The 19,234-nt window shown below is 40.3% G+C and overlaps 1 protein-coding gene across 1 annotated transcript in view; it reads right to left on the bottom strand.

The window, feature by feature from the left end:
- The window catches only part of cdh12b (cadherin 12b), a 194,075-nt gene that overhangs the window by 113,427 nt on the left and 61,414 nt on the right, over positions 1-19,234 (bottom strand). Inside the window, exon 2 of the mRNA XM_077200327.1 lies at positions 6,077-6,505. Within this exon, the coding sequence (XP_077056442.1) occupies positions 6,077-6,310 (234 nt within the window). The 5' untranslated portion in view covers positions 6,311-6,505. The remainder of the gene's footprint in view (positions 1-6,076; positions 6,506-19,234) is intronic.

Below are 19,234 nucleotides of genomic sequence, written 5' to 3' on the forward strand. Positions count from 1 at the left end.
TCTTCTGTGTTCCCTGCACATTCTCGCCAAAGCTTGCCACAGGATGGACACACACACAGAAAAAGCCCAGTCGGTTGCGCCTTTGTAAACACAGTATAAACCCTTGATCCGCTTGGGTCTACTGATGATTCGTTTGTGCTCATCTGGGATTGAAATCCTCAGATATGAGGTGAACGTGATCCAGCTTAACTTTTTGAGAAGCCCCCTCTGCTCTATAGTCAATCTGAAATGCCTTTTGCAGCCGTTTAGCATTCGCAAACTGTGAGTAAAACAAAATTTACAGGAGTGTATATGTGTAATAAATATCTATATACATGTATTGCCCTGTAAATCCATGTGTATAGGATGATTACTTTACAAAGTTTGTTAATTAAAGTTAATTTAATTGGAAAATCTGTATGAGTGATTGCAATTGTTTATGGTACTTTCATGTTATTTGAGGGATTCAGTACTTTTTCTCAAGTAATATTGAGTACTAAATACATGCAGTCTTACCTTTCCAATGCAATTATGGAACTTTCTAATTATTTTCCATTTCATTTTGACTATTTTTGCAGGTCATCTTGACTTATATCTTTATATATCTTGACTTATATCTTATATCTTGACTTATATCTTATATCTTACAAGTTTTAAATGACTGTTTTGTGCAGTCAGTCAGTTTGTGCATCGAAGTTAATTTAATGAGACATTCTCACATAAACATAAACATAACCATAACCACACATAAACATTCTCTACTGTCTCTCTCTCGCCGTCAATTTCAAAAGCTAAGAAAAGTTTTTACTTTTAAATATGTAGGTACAATTAAGTCCACATATTTGAACCTTCTACGTATGTCTCCTCAATAATGTTTTAAGCTACATTTAGATTTTCATTCTGATTCAGTTTATGTATATGAGTGCATTTTCTATATATATATATATATATATATATATATATATATATACATATATATATATAGAAAATTGGGCATTAAGTACCAGAATGGAGCCAGGAGGTTGTAAAGGTAGGGTTGAAAATTTAGAGGGATTCATGATAGCTGAAAATAAAAGTTTTCTTTTGGAGGCGGATAAAGTTATTACGTTTTGATGCAACATTACAAAAACATTTTTTTTTTTCCTTTGGAAAGATGTGTCTCAATGAATCATGCACATTAAGAAAGTAAATGGGGTCAATTTCTATTTTATGTTGACTTGAAACATCATAAAATGACGCACAGATCCACATCGAATCAAATTACTTTTATATATTGGTTCATTTGCCTTTTAAAATTACTGCTATCAGATATGAAAGGTTGGAAACCGAGGATGACTGATTGCACTTGGGCTAATGATGACATAAATAATGTTACATCATAAAGTTTCTTAAACCTGCCGACCTGCGTCTTTGAGATTATGTATAGTCTTTATCATGTTATTAGCTCAGATGATTGAAGAAAGAGGTGAATTGTGGGTGGTCATAAGTGACAGAGAGAGGAGGGTTTAATGGTGATTGAACGGCTAAAGCAGGACAGGGAGAGGAGGAGAAAGAGAACCTGATTTATAGTTAGCAGAATGATTGTCGTTTTTCCTGCGAACAGACATTGCTCAACACCCGGGACGGTAGTGCATTATTTAATTGTGAAATTGAGGCTTTGATGTTGTATTCCCAAAGGCTCAATGAGGCTTTTATTCATCTGTAATAAACGATAAAATGCTGATGTGTTGTAGAGTTTCTCCTGTATCTGGAGGCTGTGATGTTCTCCTGCTCACAGCTTTTGCATAAATGCATACCAAAAAAAAAAAGAACAAAAAAACATCTGCCTGCTGTTGCATATTATGTGTCAATCCATCAACTCTTCTACTTGGAATGAAAATTTAATGCTTGCAAAAATGTTATCTCATAAAATAAGATATCTATTAGGTCTCCACTGCCAAAATTCCATGTCTAACGCTACAATAACCCGGTTGGTTATTCCTGTTATGCTGTACATTTCAGTGTTCCTGTCATGACGTATGCATTATAATGAATAAAATATTAAACTCACAATTTTTAAAGATTGATTTTTTTTTTTTTTTATATCATTGCAATACATTTGAGAAATACATTGAGACTGCTTTGGGTGCTAATCTCTATCTAACCTGATTTTTTTTTTTAATTGACAATTAATAGACTATTGCAGGTATATTTTAAAAAAAACTGCTTTCAATTCTGCTATTGTAATGTTTCGAACAAAAATTATTGAGAATATTGTTTTAATTAGTATCATTTCCATTAGGTTAGACACCCTGTTAATTAACACTATCCCCGGTTTCACAGACTCTTTTTGTGAAACCGGGCCTAAAAGTAGTAAAATCTAAGTGTCTGTTCTTAACCATTGGACTCAGAGTTGTTGAAAAACAGTTATAACACTCCCATAGACTTCCATCGGAACTGAGAAATGCATAAGTATGAGTCGTGGAACAACAAATAGCTCCAAACACTAAAGTTCCTGCATTGAACCCCATTTATTTCAGTGTTTCACAAGCAGACGTGCAAGTAAATTGATATTATAACTGAATTTTTTGACATTTTAACACATTAGTTAACCTCAACCCAGTAGTGGTATTTTATGCAGTGCGTTATAGTTCATGTTTATCGTTAGATAATAGATAGTTAGACTATAATTGAAGTTAGATAATGTGAGTAATACTTCAATAGCTACCATAACCCAATTCTAGTTGTCATATTTAACAATTTTAGTCTACTTGTTATCTACTTGTAAGAGGTTGAATGTGTTTATGAAGACTGCCTATTTAAGGAAAAATCTAGTGTCTCACTGCATATATTATATAATAACACAATTTGTTGAATGCACTTGGTTGCCTTGGTTTAACGCTATTTTAAACTTCTGTCTTGGGTTGAATTCAATATTTGAACTTGAACTGACCTACCGTCAGATGGGGGTGGGAAATAAAGAAAAAAGTAGACCTTCTAGGTCTGCATAATCAATTGAAATTATTTGCAAATAATATTTTATTTTGAAATATGCAAACATTCACTCTTTTTTTCGTATGTCTAAAATGCAAAATGTTTGTTGTCCTGTCACATTCAGTTATTAATTGTGTGAATCGTGATAGGATGTTCAATTCAAAATGGTGAATTGAATATAAAGTTTGCATCGCTGGATATTACTGTTGAAGAGTTGTCAAATTTTAAATTTTAAGCTGCTTACCGCCACACTCTTCTGCACTCGTCTTCTGTAAACAAGACCCGCCTTCTTCGATTTGATTGGTTAATTTGACATTGACAAGCATTGTTAGACTGCTGAGGCAGAGGAGCCTAAAACGCTTACTTTTAACATTTGTCATTCTAACATCAGCAAACAGCTTTACTCATTCTACCCACTAAAATAATAAGATAAAACATAAAATAAGAAAATATTAATTCTACTATTTTTTTATTAATTGTACAAAATCACAATTGGCTCTGGTCTGAGGGGGCAGGTTCCAGGAATTGCTGCAAATATAGTGATGTCTATCCTCCTTAAACACATTCAAAGAGATTGACAGCGCAGAGTTGTTTGGAACTATTGAGAGCTCCATGAACCACGTGACCATGTGACAGCAAGATCAAAGCATGTCGCAACTCTGTTTTTCAATGACTCTGATTGGACTGTAGTGCGTTGCTATGCGGCTGCTGAGGTGTTATTATTGGTTTGTAGTTTGTTTCTATGTGGTTGCTGAGGTGTTCTGATATGGATTGTTTAAACGGTTAAATAAAAGTAGCAGAAATAAAAATACATGTATTCATAAGGTAAATGTATGTGTTGTCTCTTCATAAACAAATGTAACCGGTTATGACAGGCTTCACTCTTCATGGTTCATCAGAAATACCAACCCATACACAAACAAAAAGCAGTTTGCATGCCAATAGATAAAGCTAATGTACATAGCAGAGAAACAATACACAGTCCCAAGAGCAATTTATGCCTGACTAAGAAGCCAAAAGAAACACAAGCATTGTTCTTTCCGCTCTTTTTTCATTTTGTTCATTCCTTAGACACCATAGCACACAACCCTCTTTCTGTCACACAGCAGTAAACAAATGTTAGGAGAGTCGTGCATTTATTGATTCAAAATATTCAAAAGCCAGTCCCTGGTTCAAGGTAAAAACAAAACAAGCCAAAAGAGAAGCTTCCTTGCATTTCCTCTTACCTCTAAACCCCAGCCATGATCAGTTACGGTCTCGGAACTCATTGAATATGCGTTGTGACATTACCGTTTTTATTTATTTATTTTTATTATGCTAATCAATTTTGCTGGTATTTTGGTTCATTGTCCCGATTAAGACGTCTTACGCAAACCACTCTGAAGAGTATGCAAAGCAGACCCCGCTAAAGGTGGCGAAGTATTCATCTGTGCTGTTTGCTGATGTGTTGTGGCCTTGAGCATTCCATTGTCACTTTTTTTCTTTGTTTCACCTAGTTTTCTTGGTAAATTCACATTTACCTGCCTGATAATGAAACAGCAATTGCAGAAAGATAATGAATTCTTGTTCTAGGAAACCTGACCGTAGTTTGACATAAAAAGTTAAGCAAATGCTAAATATAATGTAATTTCCTTCCGCTTCGAGTGACATATAGGATGTATCAGGTGATTTGTTCCATTAAACTGGGTAAATTGTGGAGGGCATTAGTTCATCCTCCCTTAGAGGGAAAATCCTCTTTAAATGTTAAATAAAGTGAGGTGTTCAAATCATGCTCCACATGGCAGGGGACGAAGCCATCTGCTTTAAGATGAATTTGGCACAAACTGAAGCCATAATCACTACTAAGAAGGAACTTCACTTTGGGAGATTTGTTTAGTCTCTTCCTCTCCACATATCTGCATGTACAGTATTTGGAAAAAGGCGGTGACAATGACAGGGGCAAGGCCCATCAGCAATGAGTCTTACTAATGTGAAATAATATTCATACCGAAATGCCTCATTTTACATGATAAGTGTGTGGAAAGATCAGGTTGGGTTATAATCTGCTAAAGGCGATGTTCTGTGATAGACTAAGGCACTTTTCTGCATGAAAATTAGATTTCAGCTTCAAGTTGTGTTGTTGTAACCGCATGCTCGGAAATGCACCAATGAATATAAATGGTTTGTGATTAAAGATCACTGTCAGTGTGCACATGTCTTCCGCCAAAATGTGTGCATCATGCTAAAAACCAGTTTTTACCTGATGACAGATTCATGTTCATGCAATACAATAGAAAAATGACATTATGTGACCTGTCAGCTGCATTATTATTAGAATTAATGGCAAAGTCTCACTGTCTGTATTGTCTTGTGGCTGGATTTCATCGGTTCCAATATGCGCTTCTGCATTTTCCTTGAACACATGAAGATCTCTATATTTTTTCATGAAACTATTTAAATACTTAAGTATTAACTATTTTTAATACTTAGTGCTTTTTTGGAGTAACAGACAAAAACAGAAACTACAGTGTGAATCATATTTGCTTGACAGTTCAAAGTAAACACTCTCGTTCACCAATATTTGTATGGAAGTGTTTTTGCAGGCCTTAAGGATGCAAAAAAATTGAATTGCATGTCTCTAGGTTTTATACACATATGTTTGTATACATGGTTAGTAAATGAGATCCAATTTGTTGATTATGTTTGACTGTTCTTACTCAAGACGATTTGTATTAAATCTCAAATCAGTGAGTTTTTGGTATTACAATGGGTAAGCTGTCACTACTTATGTTTTCTTGCTTAAACATCTTGGTAAGTCATGGTAAGAAAACACAGACTGAAACATTAAAGTAATGGACATATTATTGCAGATGCCTGTCTATCCTGTGCTTTTAGCTTATCTTAAGCAACGTTAAGACACGTTAAGTCTCTGAGTTCCCTTAATATGGGACAGAATGTGTTAATTAATTTAGGCAAACGAATATGAGCTGTGGGTTTGGATTAAACAAATTAAAGGAAAGGCAGACAGATCCCATGGCAGTGGGGACTGGCTTTGGCTCAGTATGACTTCTGAAAGCTGTTAAAGTTATTAAGTTGCAGTTGAAATGCAATCATACTTCTTATCCTTGATCAAAGCACTTTATACCTTTCCAACGTACTGTGGGTCCGAGCCCATGTACTCCTCAAGCACAAAGAACTGGTTCCACACCCAGCCCCTCTTGACCCTCTGGAATCCTCTGGAACCTCCATTTGTTCCTGCCGCCGATGGCCCCATCTGGCTTTGGGACCACTCTTGCCCTGGCCTGCTTTGGAAGGGAGCGCAGGAGCTCTGCTCAAAGAGGAAGCACAGGAACAGCAGCAGGCAGTTCCTCCTCAGCATTGGGCGGACTGTTATGGCACTGTTCCCAGGTCAAGGTCCAGAGGAAAAAAGTGAGAGACAAGAGATCCAGGGCTCCGAGGCTCACAAGCTGGAGCGTGAATCCAGTTGAGAGGAGGTAAGGGGTCCGGTGCTCTACCACTCCCCTCGCTGGTAATTTGACTCAAGTCACCCAGGTAATAAATTCATCACCTGCAACTGAAAAAAGAGAAATCAGTTTTGTAGCTCTGCAGAAGATTTTTTATTTGTTTTATTTTAAATGCGGAATAGCTACAATATACATTTTGTGGAATATCTAGCCATCTAGAGATATCAGTGACCCTGTTTTGACCCCTGTTTGGCATCTGAAAAGATGAAAGCACAGAGAAAACACAGGAACATAAATGCTTAATGCATCCTCTAAAATGCTCTATTGCTGCTGTGGAATGCTGTCTTTCTATTAATACTGCTGTACATTCACAGCATGGCCATTCTTAGAGAGATCTGGAATTGCACAGTGAATAGCTGTCATTGTGGATATGCATGCAGGCCACTTCTTCTTTTTTTTGTCCCTTGAGATTTTTTTTCCTTGGATTTAATATCAGTGCTCGAATTGAGGTACACTCCGTATTGAGGATTTGGGGGTGCAACATCAATATTTAGGGCTTTAGAGAAATGACTGAGGTGCCCTTGAGTAAGGTATCTAACCCCCTAATCGCTCCCCGGGCCCCACAGCATAATGGCTGCCCACTGCTCTGGGTGTGTCACAGTTTGCAGTGTGTGTGTGTGTGTGTGTATGTGTGTGTGCGTGTGTGTGTGTGTGTGTGTGCGTGTGTGTGTGTGTGTGTGTGTGTATGTGTGTGTGTGCGTGTGTGTGTGTGTGTGTTCACTACTCACTACGCTGCTCCTAATGTTTGTGCACTAACTTGGATGGGTTAAACGTAGAGGACAAGTTCCAAGTATGGGTTACCATACGTGACCTTCACATGTCACTTTCACATGCACTTTAACTTTCAATATTATTATTAAATACATAACTAAATAAATGTTTTTATAATTCAATATTAATACATCTTTCATTAAATGTGTTTTGCGTTCTAAGGCTACAATTTAAAATAACTGCTGTATTCATATATTTTAAAATGTATTCCTGTAATGTCATAGCTGAATTTTCAGCATCATGTGACACTGAAGACTGGAGCCATGATGCTGAAAATTCAGCTTTACCAACACCGAAATAAATTACATTTTAAAATACATTAAAATAGAAAACAGCAAACTGTATCAACTCAAACAGAAAAATATGATAACATGCTCCAGTTGAAATTCAACTATAGCATAGAATTTAGTTGTTTGATGTAGTGTTCTAGTAATGGGTTTGAAAGGATTTGTATGAGAAGTACCTTTGGCCCATCATTTGTTATTCCTAAATGGCTTATATAAATATTTGTTATTAGAGCTGTGCTGATACAATCATATAGATAGAGTGATATTTGTTGCCATGATATTGTGCTTTAGATCCTTTTATCAATATTTTTATTTTGTGCATCCATATCATGTCCAACCGATCGATTGAAGAAGCAAGTCGTCCAAATAAGCACAGAGATTCACTCTGTTATGGACACACTGGCTGTGTTTAATGCTGTTTCAGTCACAATCCGATTTATGATGTTGTGATGCATTGCAATGCATTGAATCGTAACATATTTATACTGATAACATTATATTTTAAGGTAGCTGTCAATAACCCAGTCCTAAAAAGTGTTATTATTAGTTGAAAAAAAAGGTGATTGCGACTACTTTTGGTAAATTAGAACTTGAATGTGACTTTTTATTCTTTATAACTTTATAGCATGCTCTGACAATAACCATACAGTTTTTCTGTCACTTTCACACATGCACACACAATTGTCACTACGTACAGTTCAATGGGAAAATGTAGCGAACATTTATCTGTGAATCATTATCATATCACGTTAAGAATAACCATTGTCACTTTGTTAGCAAAAAGCAAATCCATTAAAGTCAGCAATTTTGCACAGAAGCTGTCACCAGGAGCAGCTTGCAATTATTGCTCAGATCCATCAAGGATTGTAACGAGCTAGTGGTTATCTGAGTATCTCTGCCTAGGAATGCGTTCAACAAGATGTGTCAGGTTCCTAAATTACCATGATTAGATGGTAATTTAATCAAACAGTTAATTTCTCTGAGAAAGGGACGACGCATATTCCCCTTGTTCAAAAACAAAAACAGCAAATAAACCTTTCAGCGTGAATTTGGATGACATTTAATCATATATGAGATGCAATGGACCACACGATACATCCAAGAGCAAAGACAAATCATGTAACCATAATTACTGGGGACTGTCATATCTTCAGATATTGATGCCATAGGCAAATTAGCACGGTTTGAGATCAGTTCAGACAATTTGGTGAGGAAGGGAAAGCCTTCCAACTGGACACTTTTGCACTGCTAATAAAATGTCCTTGTTTTGATGATGACAAAGCATGATTTTCAGCATTATTACTACAGTGTTACATGGTCCTTCAGAAATCAATCTAATTTGTTGACTTTGTGCTCAAGAAACATTTTATAAATTATTATAAATGTTGGAAACAATTGTGCTGCTAAAAGATTTATTATACATATTAATATTGTGTAATATAAAACATGTATTGACTCTGTCACTTTTGATCAATTCAATGCATCCTTTTTTTTTTTACTTACTGACTTCAAACTTTGGTTTACTCAGCAATGGTGTAGACTTATGAATTTACACATGGTTTGTCTTAAAGCATATTTAACACACCACATAGACATATAAACAATATTAAAACTTAAATTTTCACCACAGGGGGATTTTAAGATATAATATTATAAAATATTTTTGTTGGGCCTTTGATCTTTGGTAATGTCAAGGGGCTGAAAGAGACTTATACGAGACCGCTGCTCTCATACAATTGAGGCACTTGGATGATGTATTCGTCTAATGCATGGCCAGACATGAAAGTATATGAAATCTGTATTTACATTTAATGCTGTGGTTATATAATACAGTTCCAAGTGTTTCTCTAGCCATCCTCTACCTCCTGATGCGATGCTGTAACAGATGTACTGTATATCATTGCGAGCCTGTGCTCAACACCTCATCGATCTTGTAAATCCAGTTCACCCATGGGCGTCGGAACCATTGTATATGGGTAATATACAAAAATCCTCTAATTCAGCGCATAATGTCTGTTCACTTTTCAGAGCGCCGTCAGTCAAATCCATTCCACTTGAGAAAAGCCATAATAAATGTAACTCCATTCCGCGTTTTAGCTACAGTGTTGATTTCCACTCTGCTGGTAAAATCCATTCCACCTTCATTCAGAGTCCCATCAAACACTTACTTTTCAGGCCAGATGAGCCAATGCGCATGTGCTGTCCCGAGCGCGAGTCTCAGGTTCCTTTGGGAACCGCAGCTTCTAACAGTTAGAATACAGATCATACAAAGTTTAAAACGTTTAAATAGACATATCAAGTAGTAATTAATTAATGTATATGAATCTTAGTTGATTATTGGCTATTAGAGCTGGTTTGGTTGCTGAGATGGAGACGCCCAGAGATGGCAATTAACGCGCTGTTTGATTTGTGGCCGTGCTGTGCTTATTCATTCATTTGAGTAGCCTATCATATTGTGTGAGGCTTAAATCATTTAAATATACATACAATAATATACGATATCATATCGTAGAACATGTAGTAGTCTATTTGAGTTGATATTACTCTTGCCAAGCTCTGATTTCTGAGAGATTCACGCATAGACAGATTTGCGCTTGTTTCATTTTTACTCTCACTCATTCACTTCACTCATTATTGCATAGAGATTTTAAAAAAATGTATTTGGCTTCTGGAACACCCCTAATCTACTACAGTAAAAAATATCTGGAGGATGACCTACCCACAATTTTTTTTTTTTTTTTTTTTTGCTTCCGACACCCATGAGTTCACCCATAAGATTTTCAGTTTTGCTAGCTCTCACACCAATGCCAACCCAATATTTCTCCGATATGCCTGAGTGCATCTCGCCTCTCCTGTGTGCTTCATTGGCTACGGGATTGATCACTAGCTTTTTGTGCCCAGGTCAATGTGCTTATCAGTTTGCCAGTGCTGAACCCCACCTGCTACCACCCAGTGGTAGTTTGGCAGCATTCAAGTGCATCAAGTGTAAACAGTAAGCCAGGCCTGCCAGGTTTCTCAGTTAGCTCACAATAGATCTGGAGGTGCTGGCACACCAAGAGTGGTCGGAGGAGGCCAGGGAGAGGAGTAGCTCTTAAAGCCTGCCAGACTTGATACTCCTGCAGGGGAGGTGTTGATGGAAAAGCAGTTGACTTCTTATCCCTGGATGCTCTCAGACGAAACAGCCTTTTTCAAAGCCAAAAAAAAAATCAAAGAGACACTTCAGACTGGTTAATATAGAGCGAGACACGGCTGGTGAAATTTAACCTGCCTGTTCTAATCAAGAAGCAAACGTGAAAATGATTCAGGGTCATACATTTAAGCGATGGTTATAAAATATCTGCAGTAACTTCAGGCTCCATGAGTTGTCCCAAATGAAATGCATCCTTGCTGAATCAGATTAGAATACATATTTACTATCTAATGTACTATGCAATGTATGCTTAGTATTTGCTATGCAGTGAGTGAATGAAGAAAGCAAACAGATGAATGTGCGTTTGTGTCTTAACTTGATAGGAATGCATGAGACAATCTCTGCACATCTGAATGCTTATTTCAAGTGGTTTAAACACAAAGTCTTCCACTAAAAGAAAATATCTTTATGTCATTGTAGATTTGGGTATAAGAGACTTCAGAATAATCCATATCAAAATTTCAACATGCTGTGACTGACTGTACAATATACTTCTACAATCAACTTGGCTGTGTTAGTCATTTCAAATTAAATTACATTAAACTGACTTGAAATTAATTATTTTGGATCCCTGCCCATAAAGCTATGGCTTTTTCATACTCCTTCAAGACAAGAACATCTGTTCAACTGTAACAGGCAATTTCACTGTGTAGGCGAAAGTGTGGTGCATCTATATAGTTCTATTGATTTTAAAATGTCCCTATATAATGTTAAAGACAAGCCTACGTCCTTGATTCCACCGCAAGTAGAAGGCTTATATCAACACTTTAGAAACCTCTGTCACTTCAGCATAGATTGAGTTAACCTGAAGTCAAACTCATCGCATTCATTCGACGCCTGTGAAACACATATCTCTCTACAACTAGAGACGTTGCTTGAGACTGCTCTGAATTTCACTCAATTACAGAATCACTTCAGCAGTTCTAGCCTAGTCATTCGGTCAAAATGCGGCTGATTTAAACGGAGGCCTGTGTCAGTTGCGTCATACCACTTTTGGAAGCGGTAGGCCTAATGTAAAATTATTTAGCAGAGCAAAATAGCATCCGTTCACTGACTGATCTCACCGTACAGAGAGAAAGTGGACCGGCAGGGAGAGGGAAGCATTCTCGCTGCATTTCAAGGAGACGACTGACTGCAGTAGATGAATTCCCAGACAGCCTCAGACTGCCAGCCTCCATTACATTCTTCCAATCTCCATAACCTGAATGACTTAAACGCATCTGGACATTTAGGCTAATTAAGGTTCCATGATTGATCCTGTTAAGCAATTAAAGGATTGGATTAAACAAAGTTCAAGGAAAACCAACCCATCAGCAGGATTTCATTTGATGATTTGCATTTAATTAGCGTTGGTGGGTCTGGGCAAATTACCTAGCCTAATATTGCCAGTCTGAGAAGGCGTGATCCAGACTAAAAATATCGATCCTATATGCGAGTTTGTTGTTGCCCTTGGAGATATACTCAGATGCGCTCAATATTTATTTCACAATCAAGGAATTTTCTGAAATATTGAGTCTAAATTCCAGCAGAACTAGAAAGAGAACAGTGAAGCTTCAAAGATTTCAAGTTGTAATTCCAGTACACTTTATGTAAGATGTTATTGACATAATTCAAAGATCAATAAAATTGGTCATCATTTTCCTATTTGTATTTGTACAGTAAGGTCTCATTTGTTAACATTAGTAAATTAAGCAGTTAACATGAACTTGAACTATCTTTTGATTATTTTTTAGTAATTAGTAATGTAGGAATTAACATTAAGACTAGTAAATATTGTAGAAATAGTGTCCATTTGGTAGTTCATGTTAACTACTGTAGTTAACTAATTTTATAAATTAAAAACCTTAATGTAAAGTGTTACTGACAATTTAAAGAATTGTCTTTTCCCCCATGCAATTTTAATTTAGAACAACTTTGTAAACTGACTACATCATTAATTCAAAATATATTTCTAATTCTAAAGATTCATTCAGGAATTAAACATTGTTTCTTCACCCATAAACAGTAGAGTTAGGTACGAACCACTTTTTAAAAAGTTTTATTGTTTTTGCATCCTTTTTGAAGCTTGAAAGTTGTAGTCCCTATTCATTGTTTTTGCATGGAAAAGACTAAACAGTACAATTGTTTAATTTCTCCTTATGTATTCCTCTAAAAAAAGGTAATTTGTGTTTGAAACAACAAGAGAATGGTCAAATGATTGTATAGAACTATAATGTTATGAAAACCACTGTTTCAGAAAATGTCTATTATATGTCTTTCAAAGTTCCATTCTAAATTGATTATAATTTGCATAATTCTATAAGTCATTGCCAGATTAATTCAATTAGAACTGGTCTTGCTGACACCCATTGTCTTCGACTAATTTCATAGACCTGAAACGAAGCTGGCACAGGAGAGAAGACTGTATCAAGGTTATGCAGCATTTCCCCTTTCACTTATACCCACAAGATGCTGCTTTAAAGTCCAAACTCATCAGCCGGTTTCTTCTCCTCCTCCTCCACCTGTGCTCGCGATCAAGACAAGCTGTCACGACGTGGGTCGTCCGAGTGATGGTGAGGGTCAGTGCTTATTCTGTGCTGACATAATGGGATATGACTGCTCCCTTAGTTCCGAGAGAGTCCAGAACGCTCCGCCGGTCGTTTACGACGGGCCACGTTGAGCCGCATGCTTGATGAGAGCGCGCTTCATTAGCATGTGTCAAGCCTTGCGTTTGGAGCCCTGACCTCCATGTTGGCTCTCGATAACACGGAGCCTGGGCCTGACAGCATTCCCTGAGTGTTGCCCGACGTTCCCCATTCTCATCACCTTCAATAATCAGCGAGCATATGGCTCGCCGAGCTGCCGCCACCGATTAGGAGGCGGGAGACGAAACTCCCTGGGAAAGTTATTAGTTGTCAGGCCTGTCGTAAACATGATTAACTGATAAGCAGCTGCAACTGTGGCAAACTGGAGAAAGAAAGATGGAGCTCATCTGGATGAAGACCTTAATCTAAAATCTGTTTATCACTCAACGGTAAATGCGGTACTTTAATTGTATCGATGGCACAGGTGTGTGCGTGTGGTGACTGTATGGTGAGTATTATTGTATTAGGCATAGAAGTCAAGGGTGTTTTAATTAAGGTAACTGGATCCTTGGGTTACTTTGGGGAATTTTAGAATGACAGCATAGCAATTCTTTTTTCTCTCGTCTTCTATGTACTCGGCAGCATACTGTAAATCTTTGGGGACTGCAAACCATGAATCAGGGCTTTAGCTAAATTGATATATATTGTGCATGAGTGTTTGTATTAGTTTGTATTTGCACATGTACATTTTCAAACATTTCCATAGACACTGACATGGATGGTATTAAATATGGAAGCTTGTTCCAGACTTGGATAAATTGCAATTGCGTGTTTATCTGACAGTTCTGAAAAAAAAAAAAAAAAGTCAGAATGCAAGATATAAACTCACAATTGAGAAAAAAAGTCTGAATTACGAGTTTAAATCCCTTTATAAATCGCAATTGTGTGTTTAGATCACTATACAAATTTCAGAATTGTGAGATTTTAACTCACAATTACCTCTTTTAATATTTAGATTGTGGCGGAAACAAGTTAACATTTATTAACGGTGGTGGATGGATGGAAGGATGGATAGATGGATCCATAATTTTCCAAGTGAGATTTGCTTTGGGAAATGGCACTTTTTCATAGACATTTATGAATAATTCACCATGCAAACTTCCAAACATATTACTCACCATTAGAACATGTTCAGCAGAGATTTATATGTCAATAAAATGGCCTTAAAAATATATGTCACCAGTAACATTTGAGTCTAAGATGTAATTTGCAATGCAAAAAGGCGGTAAACATACAGAATGGTACTTGAGTTTTAAAAGGTGCAGAGAATGCATGATACTCTCCGAAGGGAGTTATTTGTAAACAAGCAGCTTGGAAAAATGTATTATCCTTTAAATGACCAGGAGCGTGCAAAGTATACGTCATCAAATACTCTAGCGATTTATCTTTGTGAGTTAGGATGGATTGCTTTCACATGAGCTGTACACCTGACCACCTTTTGTAAGACCTTGTAAAAACACGGTTGTTGTGTATCACTGATTTGTAGCCAAAACTGCAGGGAGGAGAAAGACAGGACAAAGACAGTGTTTATATAAAGACAGGCTGAGAAAACAAAGATGGAAAGAGCTAATAAAGTGTGTACCAGACTCAACTACAGGCTAATAAATAATCAAGAAAGGGCTCATGGATTTAACAAAAGGATTCTAAGAAGCTGAACCCAGTTGCAGAACTTTAGACTCCAAACTCCAGAACTCCATATATAGGATGAATGCAGGGTCATCAGTCTTTAGGTCCATTTCCTTGTAAATGGAAGACCTTTTTGAAAAGTGTTTATCTGCTAAAAGATAGGCTATTTGTCAATGTTTAGGAGCACTAGCATAAGATGATCTCAAAGCTAATAGACAAGAACTCCAGATCTCCAACTTCAACAAAGAACTTAAGCCTGCAAACAAAGCCACACTAGGTTCGATCATTCAAGATGCGTGCCAGTGGATGGCAGTGCCAAGCTCAGGGATAAAGGCCATCACACCCGAGTACATCTGAATCACAGCCAAGCTGTTCTTATAGTTTTCATTAGGTCTGTGATGCCGAGTCATCAGATTGCTTTTACTCAAGTCCTCACGCTTTTCCCTTGCTTCATTCATCTACTTCCCCTTGTTCCACATTGTGCTGCTGTCAGTCTGAGCGACATTTAAGAGCAGTGATCAATGCCTGCAAATGGATATTTGGTTCCTGTGTTTTTTTTCAAGCTTTGACTCAAAAGGTTATTAAACAATTCACTGGTTATATTTTGGCGCAGGGCAATCATTGTAAAGCAGTTCTACATGATTATGCGGTCGATACTCAGAAAGCAACAAAGACGAAAGGTATATAAGAAAATACAGAAGATGGATGGATGGATGGATGGATGGATGGCTCCATAATTTTCCAAGTGGGATTTGCTTTGGGAAATTGTACTTTGTCATAGACATTTATGAATAATTCAACATGGAAACTTCCAAAGATATTACTCACCATTAGAAAATGTTCAGCAGAGATTTATGTGTCAATAAAATGGCCTTAAAAATATATGTCACCAGTAACATTTGAGTCTAAGATGTAATTTGCAATGCAAAAAGGCGGTAAACATACAGAATGGTACTTGAGTTTTAAAAGATGCAGAGAATGCATGATACTCTCCGAAGGGAGTTATTTGTAGACAAGCAGCTTGGAGAAATATATTATCCTGTAAATGACCAGGAGTGTGCAAATTATACGTCATCAAATACTCTAGCGGTTTATCTTTGTGAGTTAGGATGGATTGCTTTCACATGAACTGTACCCCTGACCACCTTTTGTAAGACCTTGTAAAAACACGGTTGTTGTGTATCACTGATTTGTAGCCAAAACTGCAGGGAGGAGAAAGACAGGACAAAGACAGTGTTTATATAAAGACAGGCTGAGAAAACAAAGATGGAAAGAGCTAATAAAGTGTGTACCAGACTCAACCACAGGCTAATAAATAATCAAGAAAGGGCTCATGGATTTAACAAAAGGATTCTAAGAAGCTGAACCCGGTTGCAGAACTTTAGACTCCAAACTCCAGAACTCCATATATAGGATGAGTGCAGGGTCATCAGTCTTTAGGTCCATTTCCTTGTAAATGGAAGACCTTTTTGAAAAGTGTTTATCTGCTAAAAGATAGGCTATTTGTCAATGTTTAGGAGCACTAGCATAAGATGATCTCAAAGCTAATAGACAAGAACTCCAGATCTCCAACTTCAACAAAGAACTTAAGCCTGCAAACAAAGCCACATTAGGTTTGATCATTCAAGATGCGTGCCAGTGGATGGCAGTGCCAAGCTCAGGGATGAAGGCCATCACACCCGAGTACATCTGAATCACAGCCAAGCTGTTCTTATAGTTCCCTTTCGTTGTCACTCCGAGTTACGTCGGATGACGACGAATGGTGTTTCGCTTAGAACACCTATCGACTTCGAGTATTACAAAACGAGCCAATGGCAAAGAAATGCCATGGGTCTGCGGAATTTGCATGACGTAACTCCGCCCCACCTCGTGGGTATAAAAGGAGGACGCCGGCAACAGGCAGATATGTTTTCGCTTCGGAGCCAAGAGCATTTCTTCACTCCACAGTCATCTCTGACTTCGCTCTACGAGACGAGCTTCTCTCTCCGGTGTTGGTGTGACGGCGATCTGCAGCGAGCTCACAGTGCCTGCTGATCTGTGCAGTAATCTGCCAGTGTGTGTGTGTCTCCCTGTGCGCTTCAACATCGCGGAGTTTTTTCTCTCCTCTCATAAAAGAGCTCGCACGCGGCAAGTCTTTTTAAAGACGGCTCGCCCGTGCATTTCTGGTTGCAGCGGACTGGTATCGGACTCTGATGGGCACGAGCGCTGTCTAGTGTGTTTGATCATGCTTGAACAGCGCTCGTGGGTGACTCATGTTCTCGCAAGGGAACGTGATCATCGCGTCATAAATAGGTCGAGACTCGGTGAACTCGCAAGAGTGAGAGTCCCCTCATCCACCCCCCGATCTTCGGCGGGTGGCCAGGGTGACCTGAGGGTTACGGTCTGGAACAAGGCGCCGACTATGTGTCCGTGACCCCAGCCCCCCTCTTCAATGACGGTGCCCGCTAGTGAACTGCTGATTCCCGCGAGTCTACCCTCTGATGGCCCGCGTGTTTCAGTTGAAGCTACAGAGGAAGATGCCATGTCTGTTGCAGCATCACTAGGTGGGCTTGAGTCTTCTGGAAGTGAGGGCTCGTCACAGCTGCCACCTTCCGGTGTGCATACGGCTGTGCCTGAGTCTGATCCGGAGATGACGGCCATGCTTTCCTGGGACGATTGGTTTTCGGTAAGGCCGCCGACCCTCGTCCGTGGCAAACCCCAATACCTCTCTTCCCGGACGTGCATGATGAGATCTCGAAGTCCTAGAAGACCCCCTTGTCTTCTCAGGACCGCTCGCTGATCTCATCCGCCTTTCCTCCCCTCGATGGGGCCGCTGCCCTTGGGTACACTGGGGTTCCCCCGGCTGAACGCTCTGTTGCGATGCTATGTGTCCTCAGAGTGCTTCTTCTCGGCGCAATCCTAAGCACCCGCCCGTGGCCTGTAGTTTTTCGTCTACGCTTTTGGCGAGATCCTATAGTGCCACGGGACTGACAGCCGCCTCTCTGCATGCCATGGTTATTCTGCTGGTCCACCTGACCCAGATGCTCATGGACCTGCACGAGGGCTGGACTGACCCAGGGCTCTTCACTGAGCTGCGCGCCGTCACTGACCTTGCTCTCCGAGCGACGAAAGTGACCGTACGCTCCCTGGGTCAGGTGATGCTCACCATTCTGTGGCTGAACCTGTCTGATGTGCTGGATGTCGCGCGGACCCGTCTGTCCGACATTCCCATATCCCAGGTCGGCCTCTCCGGCGGTGCGGCTGAGGGCTTGACCAACAGCTCTCAGCCGCTCATGAGCAGACTGACGTTGATTCCGTCCCGACGGCCCCGCCGTCCGCCCGGGTCCCTCGGTCTGCCCAACGCCGAAGGCGCCCTCCCGCGGCTCCCACCCCGCCCGTTCACCCGGGCCGGCTGCCACAGCCCCTCTCCAGCCCCGCCCCCCGCTACACGGCGGGTTAAGCGGCACTCCTGAGACGGGCTCCTCGGGGAAGGAGCAGACTGAGGTTGACTCTGTCCCGACGGCCCCGCCGTCCGCTCAGGTCCCTCGGTCTGCCCACCGCCGTGGGCGCCCCCCGCCGTGGGCGCCCCCCGCGGCTCCCACCCCGCCCGCTCAGCCGGGCCGGCTCTGGAGGCCGCGGTCGGACGCCAAAGCAGTCCTCTCCAGCCCCGCCCCCCGCTACACGCTGGGTTAAGCGGCGCTCTTGGGATGGGCTCCTCAGAGATGGGACTCAGTTCTTTCCAGGAGCTGGTAGCAGGACCACTCCTTTCCCCGGGTGAGGGCCGGGGAAGAATCCTTATTCTCCAAAGAACTGACTCTCCCGTCTCTGAGCACAGAGAGTTCGGACGTCACAGAGCGCCGCCCACATGCCGTGCTCTCCTCGTCCCCCTCTGTCCCGGAGGTGGTTGACACGGTGTGCCGTCCACGACCGCTTCGCCCCTGTCCCCCTCTGTCGCCAGACCCTTGACAGAGCAGGCTCCCGTGGAACGCTGGTCCTTCCCTGGCCTCCTCTGTCAGGGTGAGGTTTTGACCTTGCCCCCACTCCGGGCCGCTATGCCGTCCACGTCTGGGCCGGTCATTCCGCTTCGCTGCACCACCGGGGGGACGTCTGTGGTTCTCGACGCCGCTGGCACAGTTGGGAGCCTGCCTAGAGCTTCCCTATCTGTTCCGCTGGGTCGCGCGAACCATCGGCTCGGCTATGCGATTCAGTTCGCACGGTCTCCTCCCCACTTCTGGGGAGTCCGCTCCACTTTGGTCGATGGCTATGCCCTATCATGAGAGCGGAGGTTGCTACCCTACTGGC

Source organism: Siphateles boraxobius, unplaced genomic scaffold (assembly GCF_051911475.1).
Source record: "Siphateles boraxobius isolate OS27281-9 unplaced genomic scaffold, OSU_SipBor_1 46, whole genome shotgun sequence".
NCBI classification, from domain to species: Eukaryota; Metazoa; Chordata; class Actinopteri; order Cypriniformes; family Leuciscidae; genus Siphateles; species Siphateles boraxobius.